Genomic DNA, 14,028 nt, shown 5'->3' on the forward strand with positions numbered 1-14,028 from the left:
CTGCCATTCTTGTTAAAACCCGCCAAACCATGGCCATGAATGACGCCAGCAAAACGGCCCCCGCAGCTTGAAAACATCTCGCATTCCTTTTTTTTTTATCATACATGGACATCCTCCCGGGCGAACACGGGTGGAGCATATGCAGCAAACCCGGGAGGATTTAGCAAGAGATATAGGTCGTTTTTCGATTCTCTGAGCGACCCGTTGATAACCTTCGCTGCACTTATGAACTGGAGCCTCCTTCCCATGGTTTTCTTGTGTGTCTCGCGCTCAAAAGTCCATGCCCACGAGATATCCCTCGAAGATGCGCATGAACTTTGCGACAAAGGCCTCGAGGTGGAAGATGACCTTGCTGCCCAGGCGGACGCGGTGCTCGTAGAAGGCGGCCCAGCGGACGACGTCGGCCTTGAGCTCGTCGCCGACCTCGGGCTGCGCGACCAGCTTCCAGGCCAGGGTCTTGAGGATCAGCGTGGCCGGGATGCAGTGGGTGAGCAGGTCGTAGAGCTTGGCGCGCGTCGCGAGGATCATCTGCGGCGTGCGCTCGCGCACAATGTCGCGCGCGACCTGCTCGATCAGCAGCTCCCAGTCCGGCGGCGGGATGGGCGTTTTGTCGCTGGGCTCCGGGTGCTGAGCGTAGACGGCCTCGAGCATCAGCAGGGCCTTGCGTAGGTTGCGGCCCGACTCGCGGGCGATGCGCGCGTTGAGCGCCGGGACGAGCTTCCAGTTCTCCCTCTTGCCCGCCGTGACCAGGGCGTCGCAGATCTCGGCTTCCGTCGGCGCCGCGACCCGGACGAGCAGCGTGCGGCTGCGGATGGGCGCGATGATGCCCGCCGTGCTGGTGGCCACCAGGATCAGGCGCACGTTGGCGCTGTACTTCTCCATGGTCCGCCGCAGCGCCGCCTGCGCGTCGCGGCTGAGCCCGTCCGCCTCGTTGATGACCACGACCTTGAACCGCTGCCGCGCCCCGAGGTCGATCTGCTGCGTCTGCGCCACCTCCTTGAGCAGGTCCTGGATCACCACCCGGTCGTACGAGCCCACGTCGCTGGGCGTGATCTCGAGGTGGTACACCGACGACACAATGTTGAACTCCAGCTTGCGGTTCGAGCTCGTCGTGAACAGCCGCGCGTCGATCTTGATCTTCTCTGCCCCACTGCCGTACAGCGCCCGCAGCGTCGCGAGCACTCGTGTCTTTTTGCCCGCGCCCGACGGCCCGTAGAAGAGGAGGTGGGGGAAATCGGCCGACGAAGCCTGGCTTGGTGGTTAGCATTTGTTGCATCGCTTCTGAGCGGGCTTTAGGTTGGATTGCTGCTCAACGAGATGGAAGAGAGTTTACCAAGGCTGCTAAACGGTCTGAGAGGTCTTTGTGGTATGTGAGAGTCTCGAGAGACCGAGGCCGGAGTCTGTCGACCAGGAGCGCCATGGCTGGATGGTTGGTTGATGGGAAGTTGTAAAGAACCGGTGGTCTCGGTGGAGGTGTTGAAATGGTGCGGCGATTTCAAAATTCGGAGAGACGCGTCGGGGGCGCGTAAAGTGGTTTGCGTGACGTCAATTACTCAAGTGAGCGCAGCTGCCTTGACCTGAACGGATGCCACCAGCGCAAGGCTGTGAACGAGCCAAACAGCCAGACGACGACTGGTAGTACCGGGATTTAGTCTTCTTCATTTAGTCTTCTTCAAGAAGCAGCAAGGGGCATCGTTGGGTAATTCTAAGTGGATCTCATGAGAGACGTAGGAGAGTCAGGGTGAAAGATATCGCTGGAAGCCACATGTCTGACTAGACATACTCCCAATACCATCCGAGAATGACAAGCGCCGCACAGTCTTGAGCGATGCCCTTGACTGCGCTTCAACGATGTCCCCTACACAGTGTGTTCCCGTCGATATCTCCGTCCGGCTCTGGGGGGAATTGCCGCTCTCCGTCGACCGATACTCAGATTGAGCTCTTGGATAACTCTCTCGTCAGCTGGTTGCATGCCTGGTGCCTCTGAATCCCCCATTGATGCCTTGACTATCTCGCCGAGATGCTCTGCTTCAAATATTTCCTCCAGCACCTGTGGAGACCTCCGTATCCTTCTCATCAGCGGCCGCATGTGATCCACTCTAATGTCTTTCATGGTGTTCATCCATCTGGCGTAGAGGTGCAGCAGCGTCATCAGAGTGTCATAAAGGCCATTAACCGCCTCCTGCACATCGCTATCAACGTCTTCCATGCCTAGAAGCTGCAGAAAGGGGTGATAAACATAGCAATCAAAGATATGTGTCAGATCTTCCAACATCGTCTGCTCTGTCCGGCAGGGCAAGGCTGCGTACCTGCATTGCGATCAGCATCTCGAGACATGTTTGTCAAAGCCTGGTACTCACCATGCAATAAGTACGGCGCGTTGTCGATAGATGCACCAAAGATCTTGCTCTGAAGGCTCAGCGGTAAATGGAGCCCGCGTCTTGACAAAGTCGACGTTGTTGATATTGTCCGTGACATTGTCAACTGATTGCTGAAGCCGAGCAGCCAACAACCGGATCTGCTCGAGTATCTTTTGTTTGTTGCATGCGGCGTAACCCCCAGGATGATCACCTTTGGTAGGCCCCAATAACGAACCCAGCCCAGCTACATCTTGTGCAAGGCTCTCGAACGCTTCCTTGCATGTCACCGGGAGATCAGCCACGGCGAGTTGTTCGAGGAAGAGTTCTAATGTCGGAAACTCCAATGCCGCAGCAGAGCATAGGCTTGGCCGAAGCGGTGTGGTGTGGGCGGTGGAAACCGAGTCGTTCGAGACGGGGGTATCATCGTGGTCTGTGGCGTTTGAACATGGCGACGAGAAATGCTCGCTGATTGCAGAGCTTGCGACGCCATCTCCCGTCGTGTCAAAGTTAATGTCCGGATACCGGTCGAACAGTGCAGAGAGGTCAGTCTCTATAGCGTCAGCAGAATTCGCCATCGAAGACGAAGACCAAGGATCGATCGCAAGAGAGATGCTTGAGGTGCAGTTGAGTCGACTTCTTCGGACCTTGGACAGAGGACGCCGAAACGCAATCACCAAAGGAAGCAGCAATCAGGCCGAGAAACGTTGAGCAGGCTCAGTTCACACCATAACATGGAAAGCAAAGCAAGAACAAGAGAAACATGGGAACTGGCGTCTGGTTGCATCGTGATGGCTCATGGTGTTTATTCACTGCCTCACCCGGATCCAGCTCCATCAAGAGTCACCGAGTCAAGGCGATTAATCACCCATGGCAGACATGCTCTGACAGCATTGGACACTTATATCATGAATTTACCAAAGGTTTCCCGTCGCAGGCCATGGACTGGGCGAGCTTTGAGGGGAGCCTTCGGCCTGACAAGCCGCCTGTTGAAATCGAAGACATGACGCCCACGGATTTCCGAGGCGGAATGCTGTTGCTCTTCGCGCACTGACTGATTGGCACTTCACTGAAACAGATGTGACAACTCAAAGTTGGGCGATGGTGAGATAGTGATAAGCATTCAGTAGTTAGATTACACAGAGAGGGCCATCAACCAGGGTACCAAGGCCGATGGCTAGAGCCCTCTGAATGACCAGCCCTGTCTCTGAGCGTCGTCCAATGCAGAACTGTATCCACTGGACTCCCAAGTCCCAGGCATGACACCTGGTTCGACGGGAAGGGCATCAGTCTCCTTTACTTTGGTGGTGTCTTCGTCCTGGCCTGCTTGCAGATTGTCATCCTCTCGGGGACCTGCCTCAGAACTGGCCGTGTCCGGATGGGTGTTTTCAAATCTGAACCCTGGCGGCGGTTTAATGTCGTCATCATCCCCAGGAAGCTGCGTGTCAACGATGTTGTTCCCGATGCGTTGGAGTGATTTGCCAATGATGGCTTGCACCCACTGGTAGAAGAAATACGACGCCGACAGAATTCCCATAGCCACCACAATCCAGCTGATGTTCACAGCGCGGTCCCGACCAGTAGCAGATCTCCCGGAAACCCTGCCAGTAACGAGTCCAGTATTTCTGAGATTCCACCATTGGAAAGGATTGAGGATCATGGTCCTCAAGAAGCTCAGCACGCCCATCGAAACCAGCCCCTTTATGAAATGTTGAGCCCAGCCTGACAGGCTTCCTTTTGAGTCGTTGACATCGACGGCTTGCCACACATCCTCATGGCCCACGATTGTCTCGTATGGATCGGTGTAGAGATTGAGGATAGGATCTGCAATGAACCCGAGGAGGAACACAAACACTAGCATGACCAACGCCGTCAAAACCCCCGAAGCGGTTTTGCTGCCGAGATACTTCTGGATGGTGAGTCTGTTGAAGTTGAACTGATACCCACATTCGTGGCATTTCCAAAGCGAGCCGGGCCGAACGCCTTCTGTCCTAGACCGCCTCAGACACAGCTCGTGTATGTACCGCATGCCTCCTCTGCAATGGCATGGCTTGATCAGCCGGCCGTATTCATCTTCATTTTTGTATTCAACCACGGGATGTTGAAAGGCCGGAGGGAGACCGGGAGGGTAGAGGGTCACCGTGGCTGGTACCTCCTCAAGACAGAGTCGACAGGTTCGTGTGGGATATGACCACGACTGGGAGGGTTCAGGTGCATCTCCATGCGGGGGATCATGTTTCGGAGGATCTTCTGTAGAGGCCATGTTGTAAGTAGACGTAGAGAGTGGGTGCCTATTGCCAGCCAATGCCTCCGTGACGGTTACTTCAACTCCAGCAACTTGGTAGTACCATCATCGGGGGACGAAATTCAGCAGGGGTGCAGAAATATAAAGCGAAAACTCGAGGGATCGGCTGTATGAATCACAGCCTTAGGAGCATCTCATGGGCAGTGCTGGCTATGAGTAGCTCAGCACTGCCTGTGCAGGATCGAGAGTAGTAAATAGCATGTAGCTATGGCACGAAATGAGAGAGAATGATGAGCGACGGGTCCAGATGCTGTGCGTTTTGACATTCTGTGTGCCGTTTCAAATGACGAAGTTTTTCTCACTTCCCGAGGCCATCGGCCAATATCAACGCCGATGCAGGTTCTAGTGTGGTAATCCACGTGACCCCTTCGTACCTCAGCCAATCGCGTCGCCTGGGTCGATCAGCTAATCAAATCCTTGCCGCTCCTTGATCAAGCATTCTTCTTCACTCCACGTCTCTGTGTTCGTACCTTACCATGAACAATGTTGCCGATGGCACAGAGCGAAGTCGAAAACCATGTCAACACTGACACCAGCCTAATTCAGGAGCTTCTGATTGTCAGCGACTATGATTTATGTGTCTGGAATCAAATACATATATGAACTCATCCAGCCCCGAACCGGTCACCCCTGACTGCTTGTTCGCATGGAGACAAGGAGCTTTGAAGGGCTGCCGGAGCGAATGTGGGCCAGTTACTGCACTGTCTAGGACTGAGTATATTGAGACAGCAACTGCGGGACAAGGAAGGTGAGACGCCTGACAGCCACACGCTTGCGCCTGGGGGTCTCCGCGACAAGCAAAGGAATGTCATGATGGTTTCAATAAACCAGGACTTGGTTAATATGGCATTGCTTGTTACGGAAACTTCACAAACGCTTGAAATGCCATATCAGTCTTCTGCCACAGAATCGAAACCAATCCCCTGCACCAACTGCCTTTTCTTTTAGTCGTTTCGACTACTGCTCAGTGAAGACGGGTGAGCATTCGAGACCCTACCGCTTGTTACCCCCACCGACGGAGAAGCACCAGGTTTCCTTAATGAACGATGGCTCGTTCAGCCAAAACAAATCAGGCGCCGATACCAGCTCCTCAACGATTGCTCTCTCCCCACCCCCGCCCCCCCGCGCCATCAAAGATACAAATAGCACAAATATGACCTTAGACCAGAATCACATCCTTCGGGTCCAATCTGGCAAACGTCTTCTGTTGACGGAGAAATCAAACACAATGAGTTCGGTCTCTGCCGGCAACGGATTGCTCTACGAGCCTTTAAAGAATTCTGGTTCGATTGGTTATCTTGAATATGTCGATGTGACACCACTCATCGGTCGTGAATATCCCAAAGCCAAGCTCAAGGATATCTTGCTCGCCCCGAACTTCGAACAGCAGCTTCGTGATCTTGCAATCACCATTTGCGAGCGCGGAGTCGTCTTCTTTCGAGCACGCCAGGACGACTTGACAATCCAGGAACAGAAACGCATCACTGACCTTCTCGGGAAACTGACGAGGAGACCAACGGAAAACGGATTGCATGTTTTCCCGATCTTCAGGGATCCGAACTATCTCCCTATGGCCGATGGAGTGAAAGACGCCGAGATGTATAATACCCTCACCCTCGTCGTCGACTCTGCTGATACTTTTCGGAAGTTACATGATCAACACTGAAGCAGCAAAGAAGATGTACAAGCACATCCCAAACCCCAATCTCCATAAGTCTCCAGAGCCCAGAGATCTCGGGAGAGAATGGCACAGTGACTGTGCGGTTTTGTGTTCGGCATAATGCAAGTGGCGGCTAACCGAGTTCCACAGTGCTTTGGGAGAGAAACCCTGCAGACTTTAGCTTCCTGCGTATGGAATCGACTGCTCCGACGGGCGGCGACACCCTTTGGGTGAACATGTACGAAATGTTAGCAGAATCGATCACTGAACTTGCAGAACGAAAAGCTCATGCTGGAACAGATATGACCGCATTTCACCAAGCTTCAGGGGTTACCTGGAAACCTTGACCCAGACATGCGGTCAACCAGTCTTGTCAAGAGCCAGCGAGGAAGGTGGCTATGAGATCATGGAGCCCCGTGGATCTCCTCTCAACGTCGGCAATACGTTTGTTCATACCCATCCTTTGGTGCGAACGCACCCAGTCACGGGTTGGAAGGCTCTGTTTGCCGGAACCGGCATCCATTGCATGAAAATCAACGATGTATACGCCCACGAGGACGCACTCATCCGTGACTATATCACGAGACTGATCACGACCAACCACGACTGCATTGCAAGGATGCACTGGACCGAACAGGCTGTTGCAATTTGGAGCAATGAATGTACTATGCATGCCGCTACGGTAACGTGCCTGCCTCGACGGTTCTTCTGCGACGACTACTGACGGCGAACAGCCTGACAACCACTTGGTCCCTGGAAATCGAACAGCCAGCCGTTCCACTGGAATCGGCTTGATGCCTTACCTTGACCCGAATTCACGGACTAGACGTGAGACTCTGGGTCTAGGACTGAACTAAAGCTGAGGTAGTAGATAACAGACTGTGTTCTTCTGGGTGCCCTTCAGGAAGGACTAGCCCCACAGCGATGTGGCTTCTAACCATCCCAAACCACGTTTGTCGTCTTATTCCCGAGCCAGAGGTAGTTTGGCCCAGCCAGCAGCCCCATGAAATCCCTTGCTCCCATTGCGAATTAATTAACTAGCCGATCTTTGATGGATGGGGCTCCCAGACCCTTCACGTCTTAAATGTGATTCCAGACCACGCCACCAGTATGAGAAGTGTATTCCACCGTTGACATAGTCGAAGTGCTCTACTACAGTAATGGCCGGCGACTCGAGAATATCGCGTAGCTTCAAGTGTCCGAGCTGCCCTCAGCGGTTTGGCCGAGCTGAGCATCTCCGTCGCCACCAACGATCTCGCAAGTGTATTCCCTCGGTCTGCGGGTCTTGGGCTAAACGAAAGGGCAGACCGTGGTGAAAAGCCGTTCGCATGCCCGGCGTGTGGCATGTCCTCGGGACGCAAGGACGTGATTCTGAGACACCAACGCACATCTCATCCGGCCTTGAACTTGGGGAATGAGGCTACGTCCGGAGGTCAGAGGTTCCATCAGGCCTTGCGGACCGAGCGAGCTCGTCACGACACCGTCAGGATTGATCTGAGGCTGACTTGCTACAAGACTTGCAGGGATCCGCTGCACCTTTAGTCCAGCAGAATGTCAATCGAACTTCGAGCCAACCCGAGGCCATCGGTGCGCAGGAAAGAGGCTTCAATGAAGATCCGCAACTAGCCGTGGAGACCCTGCTGCAGAGGACTGACGATCTTTATCCCTGTGCTTCGGAGGAAGTCGAGGAGGCCCAAGGTATTCGAACTTGTTTGGCTCCAGACTCTGCATTGGCGCTTGAAGCCGACTGCCCACGATCAGGATTGCCGGAAGGTCAGTCCGATGGTCTTGGGGGTGAGCATCTCAACTTGGATTTTCTGGAAGATTGGGTGTTTCCAGATCCCTCGCCTCCTTCATCGCTCTGCCCGGAAGCAGCCACAGCGACCTTGGAGGATGACTTGCCAAACAGCCACCTGGCCCAATACCGACTTCAGGACCAGCGCAGCACCGCCCCGGCCTCGGACGAGCTGTTGGTTGTTGTCTCCGAAGCTGAGCTTGGTGCCGCTGAAGCCAACCTCGCGCTCTTGAGCGCAGGCCATGGACTGAACGACGTTTCTTTGCCGTCGCGCTACGCTGTCACGAGATACATTCGGGCCTACAGCCGCTTTTGCGACCCGCACGCCCCAATCGTGCCCCTGCAGACTTTCAATATCTCAACCGCTCATCCGATCCTCATTTTGGCGGTTCTCTCGCTGGGCGCCACATACTTGGACGAGGCGGACGTCAGTTCCGGCCTATTTTCTCTCGCCCAAAGACTTCTGGCCAGATATGACGAGAACTTGGACATAGGAGAAGAGGACTGTCGACGGCATAGCGCATGGGAGCTGCCTGCCCGACTTCTCCTCTGCCTGTACGCAGCACTTGGTGGCAATGCTTCCATCAGGCGGCGTGCGAATCAATGGTTTGCCACCATCACAGACATTGTCCCGGACGTGGTGCGAGATATCAGCAAGACGCCTGAAGAGTCGTGGACGCGGTGGCTGGAACAGCAGGCCACAATCCGCTGTGTCGCATGGTCCATCGTCACGGCGGCCATGCTGCAATCTCTCGAGGGAGGAGCGGTGTTCGACATTCGCATCAGCACCCTCGACGTCCCGCTCCCCGGGCCGACAGAAGAGTGGATGGCATCGCAAGCTGCGTGGTTGGCTAGAAAACCCCCTACGCGCCCACAAACGACGCTGTGTCAAGCGGTCCACGATCTTCTGCACGGGAGACCGGTGTCGGAGCATGTTGGCTCGTTTGGGCTGTTGACGGTAATAGCTGCCTTGCAGCGTCGCGCCTGTTCGATAGACCTTCTACCGACCGGCCCTCGACCCAGCAGCATCTGTGACACCGTGACTTTGCTCGACAACGCTCTCAGACTCTGGGAGGATAGCTGGCGCATACACCAGCAAGACTCTCCAAGCAGAGCAGGGTTAGATCCAATCATGGTCGACGGACTAGCCATTCTCAACTCTGCTTATTACAACTTAGTCTGTGGGAACCAGATACGATGGATGAGACGGACGGTGCGGTCCCCACGTGCAAGTGTTTCACCCGTGGAATTCGCGACAAGCACGTTCGCTTTCGACCCGGCACTGCTCGAGCGAGAACTCGTTCGGGCGGTGCGGTCTCTGGGTCTCCGAGCCCGTCACGGGATCAAGCACATCAACCGAATCGGCCAGCTGAGGTACGCGGCGTACCAGCAACTGTCCGGCGCAGAGGGGTGTTTCCTGTTTGCGTGGTATTCGCTTGGACGGAAGAGGGCTCAACCGGTCCTGATGCGGGAGTGCAACTTTCCCCTATTCCAACAAACAGTCAAGGAAACGGCCCACGAGCTCCGCGGGAGTGGCATTCACGGTTGCGACGACGTCAGCACCATCATGCGCGGCTACGAAGAACTATTGGGCGGAACCACCATATGGCCTGTATCGCGTACCCTGTTCGAGCAGTTTCAGACTGCTCGTAGGCTTTTGGAGGAATCCAACGCAGATTGACCAGGCGGGAAGGGGTGGGGGAGACTATTTGGGAGACGCTGCTTCTCAGGAGTTTTCCAATTCGTACTCTCGAACTCCCTACGCCGTGTTTCAATGCTGGCGCTTCAGCTCCTTTGACCGCCTCGGGTTTATCGGTTGTCCTGCAAATAATATGTGCTCATGCGGTACTTGGTCTGGCCGTCATACTGCGACAGGTCCTCGAGCGCGTGGCGGCCTTCGCGCATGATGGTCTCTTTGATTTCTGGCGTTCTCGGTGTGATGCGGCACTCAAAGGGCTCTGGACGGATGTTCGACCCATTCCTGCCGAACGATGTCAGTTAAAGGTGGGCCAAAAGCACGGCCGAGTAAAACAATAAGCCCTTACGTGTACTTGAAAATGTCCACGGGAATCTCCACGCCTTTGTCGTCCAGCGCTTTCTGGATATTGAAGCCCCATAGCATCCTTGCGACATTCAGGAACGTGCCTTGCTCGGCAAGCCCTTGGCCGCTGCAGACCCTCCTCCCCCAGCCAAACGTCATGTAACCCTTCTGATTCGGAAAGGGGCGATGGAGCGGATGACTCTCAAAGAACCGCTCGGGGCAGAACCGATCGGGTTCCGGAAAGTCCTTTTCGTTTCGGTGAATGGCCCAGACATTACCTTGGACCCAGGTGTTTTTTGGAATATACCAGCCCTGCAAAAGTGGTGAGAACAGAAAAGAGGGAGGGGGGGGGGAGCATCAAAAGGCCCTTTTCGAAGGGAGAAATATCTTCTGAGAAACCCTTACCTTATAGACATCGTCTCGGATAGGCGCGTGAGCTTGGCCGCCGACAATGGCAACCGAACGCCACCGGAAAACCTCCTTGACAAAAGCGCGTATATAAGGGAGGTCATCGCGATCATTCAGGCCCGGGCTCCGGTGAGGGCCGACCACACGGTCGAGCTCGTCCCAGGCCTTTGGGAGGACTTCTGGAAAGGCGCAACAGGCGAGAACGAACGTGACGAGGGTCGAAGACGACGTATCGCTTCCGGCGCCGAAGAGGTTCCCACTCAGCGAAGCAATCTCGGTGTCGTTGAGGTTGTACCTCCGAGCTTCCTCGAAAATTCTCTTTGCGTAACAGTTCCCATGATTCTCTTTGCTGGCCGCTTCATCCGCTAACGCATAGTAAAAGGACTTACCGCGGCCTTTCCCACCTCCCAGGCCGTGCTTCCACGGGGCCATCCAGTTCGGAAACTTTGCGAGGACTAGAGTAATAACTGCTTAGTCTTGACACTTTTTCGTCATTTTCTGGTTGACATCTTACCTGGAAAAGTTTCCATAAGTAGAGGGAAGGTCTTTCCTGGCACGTTGAGGTCGGCCGCTTTCTGCATGACGGCAATCACCTCAGTGATAATAGGGTCGGCTTGACTGGTGATGCGTCGATTGAATCCAATGATACTGACGACGGACGCTGCGTAACGTTCAAAGTGCCGAACAAAGGCGCCAGGGTTTCCAAGCATATCCATGGCGACGACCTTGCTCTCGTTGTTCTGGAACCCGCTGTAGCTCTGGACGTGCTGCAGGCCCACGCCCATATGGGTCAACTTTCGATGCAGTCGCCATCGGTCGCCGTAGTACATGGTCACAATGTTGTCTTGGCCCAGGCCCAGTTCGCCAAACACAATCATCCGCGGTCTCGACGAGTAGACTGCGGCCCTCTTGTCCAGTAACTCTGCAGCAGCCCCGGCGTCACAAATCCAGACGGTCGGGTTGCGGCCGATCCAATAAGTGACAATGGGGGTCTTGTAGCGTTTGGAGAGTTCTTCGATGTAGACCCACGGCTTCGTGTCGGGGAGCTGAAAAGTATTCCCGATGACCGGCCATGGAAAGGGCCCAGGTGGCTGAAAGATATCAATGAAGACATTTGCGGGAGAGGGAAGGGGAGGTGGGGAGATTGAAAGAAAAGCGTACCATTTTCTTTCGCAAGAGGAGTATTCGGGCGTAGTCGGTCACTAGAACAACAAGGCAACATATGGCTAGCATCACGGCGAGCTTGCTGGCGCTAGGTGTCCAGTCGACACGCACCATTGCCCCCATGGTTGCTCTCACACAAGATTGAGGACCCCAATTTTCCAGCATTGAAGAAACGAAAATCTCGCTCCACCACTGCGGCCGGGTAGATTGAGGGTGGACTGCAGAAATGCTTTGAGTTACTATATAGAACAGGTAGAAGAAGGCTGCACTCCTTTGGTCTAGTTGCCCCGCCGCCCCCGCCTCCACCACCTCCACCCCCACCACCCCTGCTTTAGTAAGTATCAACTAGATCGTGTTTAACTACTGTGGTATTGTTAGATGATGGGACCGGACTTGCGATATATACCGGGTACAACTGGTACAAACTACCCCTGAGGTCTGCCATAGATCCTACACTCACAAGTATTGTCCTCAGAAGTCTCGTGAATAGCGACTCTCGGTCGCGCTCTGGCCCATTGAGGGCTTAATCTCGATTATTTGGCTGTCCGAAAGTATCCCAGCTTCAACCCCCATGACCCGCAGAAGCACTTGGTAATTCTTCAGAGAGTTGTGGTGCGATGGTGCCATTCATTCCCAGGAATTGATTGCGCTTCGTTGGTTTGAGAGAGAGACCTAACACCGCCACAGCACTGCCGGCACCGTGTGCATGGCGCAGTCCCTACTAGATCCTGCTAAGCCTTGCGTCTCATAGCTAACAGCACTGGCCAACCCGGCTACAGCAACAACAAACCACCTCAGCAGCAATCCCAATCAAATCAGCCACTCGTCTCCCTTGCCGGGGTAACAGCTGCTCTTCCTGCGGTCGAAGGCACCTGTGGGTGCCTACAGAGTATCTGTTGCTGAGCTCGTTGTGGTGGTCAAGGTGAGAAGTACAGTACTTGTTGCTGAGCTCACTGTGGTGGTCTGCAAAGTAGTTTCTGTTGAGTTCTTTGTGGTGGTCGGCGTAGTACTGGGTGAAACAGGTGCAGCCTCACCGCAGTACTTGGAGCTGAGAGACTCGCCTGCCGTGAATGAGCTGCCCGTATCTCCACATATGGTGGTCTTGCATCTGTACGGAAAGAATGACAAGTTAGGCAGGTTATATACTGATGAAGACCATCAGAGAGGGAGGCAGAGAAGCGGGGGACCATAGCACAGTCAGAGACTTACGCAAGATCAGCTTTGGCATACGAGCACTCGCATGAAGAAATTACCGCCGATTCCGTCAAGGTTGTCGAGCATGGCTGGATTGTGCTCAAGCAGCTCAAGTAGGATCTAATGGACAGAGTAATAAATTAGCCACAGCCATCGTTTTCTACCTGAGACAGATCGTCTCTGCGGCGCTCTTACTGGAGTCCCGAGCCACTATTGTCACAATCTACTGTGGCAGTAACATTCGCACTCGGTGTAGGAGCAGTTTGACCTAGATGCACCCCACATTTTCCTGCCTGTGCACTGTACAATCAGCTTCAAATTCAACAAGGGTGCGGATACTTTTGCCTGTTCCTAAACAGCTTGACATCGACTTACCTTCACATAGCCCTTGTAAAAGTGCAGTGGATCGTTGGTGCATGTCCCGCCCAGGCCGCTCGCTTGATAGCCCTCTCGACAGCAAGTATATTGAGTTGTGCTTGCGCACGTATCTTGAGGGAAGTCTGCTATATTGACCCAGAGTTGCAATGATGGGTCGACACAGGTAGGGCCTAGGAGGGAAGTAAGTATCATGAGAAATTCTCTTCGGCAATACGTCGTCATGCCATGGCTCAACTTACAGCTTGTCAAGGGAGCCGTGCAATCGGTCTGGAAAACTAGAGACCATGTCAGCAATCTCAGATCACTATGAAGTCCAAAGACACACGGGGGACTACCTACACTCATCCGCACAACAAAACGTGGTGCACAGGTCTTCATTGAAGTGGTCAATTGGATATGCGGTTGGACAGCAGTGTGAATTGCCGACATATCCTTCAGGACAACTGCTGTCGCCCACTGCGTCAGGATAAACTCCGACATAGTCGATGCCTAATCCAACGCCTGGGATGGAACACCAGACTGGTCTGCATAACAATGGAAAAACAAAAAGGATAGCAACAATGAGGATGGCCATTGTGGCGATCGAGACTACCCCAGACTGTTCAGGCGTACACTAGCTGAATCGATATCCGGTAAGGAAATGATTTGTTTTGTAAGTGACGCAAGAACGAATATCGACAGTGTCTGCGCGATGAGATCTGCCTCCCTCTAAGTCTTGCGTTGGGC

General features: G+C 54.2%; 5 protein-coding genes across 5 annotated transcripts; 1 reads left to right on the top strand and 4 right to left on the bottom strand.

Moving 5' to 3' along the window:
• Positions 1 to 270: 270 nt before the first annotated feature.
• PV07_12223 (replication factor C subunit 5) lies at positions 271 to 1,420 on the bottom strand (the record flags this gene model as incomplete). Its single annotated transcript, XM_016399730.1, has 2 exons — positions 271 to 1,248; positions 1,334 to 1,420. The coding sequence occupies 2 exons, from the start codon at positions 1,418 to 1,420 to the stop codon at positions 271 to 273; spliced, it is 1,065 nt and encodes a 354-aa protein (XP_016242542.1).
• A 438-nt stretch (positions 1,421 to 1,858) lies between these two features.
• On the bottom strand, positions 1,859 to 2,935 carry PV07_12224 (uncharacterized protein; the record flags this gene model as incomplete). The annotated part of the gene is made up of 2 exons (XM_016399731.1): positions 1,859 to 2,309; positions 2,361 to 2,935. 2 exons carry the CDS (start codon positions 2,933 to 2,935, stop codon positions 1,859 to 1,861), a joined length of 1,026 nt encoding a protein of 341 aa, XP_016242543.1.
• A 599-nt stretch (positions 2,936 to 3,534) lies between these two features.
• On the bottom strand, positions 3,535 to 4,620 carry PV07_12225 (uncharacterized protein; the record flags this gene model as incomplete). The annotated part of the gene is made up of 1 exon (XM_016399732.1): positions 3,535 to 4,620. One exon carries the CDS (start codon positions 4,618 to 4,620, stop codon positions 3,535 to 3,537), a length of 1,086 nt encoding a protein of 361 aa, XP_016242544.1.
• A 1,270-nt stretch (positions 4,621 to 5,890) lies between these two features.
• On the top strand, positions 5,891 to 9,798 carry PV07_12226 (uncharacterized protein; the record flags this gene model as incomplete). The annotated part of the gene is made up of 6 exons (XM_016399733.1): positions 5,891 to 6,261; positions 6,311 to 6,420; positions 6,473 to 6,569; positions 6,623 to 7,004; positions 7,057 to 7,150; positions 7,838 to 9,798. The coding sequence occupies 6 exons, from the start codon at positions 5,891 to 5,893 to the stop codon at positions 9,796 to 9,798; spliced, it is 3,015 nt and encodes a 1,004-aa protein (XP_016242545.1).
• A 128-nt stretch (positions 9,799 to 9,926) lies between these two features.
• Positions 9,927 to 11,853, bottom strand: PV07_12227 (uncharacterized protein; the record flags this gene model as incomplete). The annotated part of the gene is made up of 5 exons (XM_016399734.1): positions 9,927 to 10,098; positions 10,163 to 10,470; positions 10,564 to 11,021; positions 11,081 to 11,657; positions 11,728 to 11,853. The coding sequence occupies 5 exons, from the start codon at positions 11,851 to 11,853 to the stop codon at positions 9,927 to 9,929; spliced, it is 1,641 nt and encodes a 546-aa protein (XP_016242546.1).
• Positions 11,854 to 14,028: the final 2,175 nt, after the last annotated feature.

This window comes from Cladophialophora immunda (genome assembly GCF_000835495.1).
Source record: "Cladophialophora immunda strain CBS 83496 unplaced genomic scaffold supercont1.8, whole genome shotgun sequence".
In the NCBI taxonomy this organism is placed as follows: Eukaryota; Fungi; Ascomycota; class Eurotiomycetes; order Chaetothyriales; family Herpotrichiellaceae; genus Cladophialophora; species Cladophialophora immunda.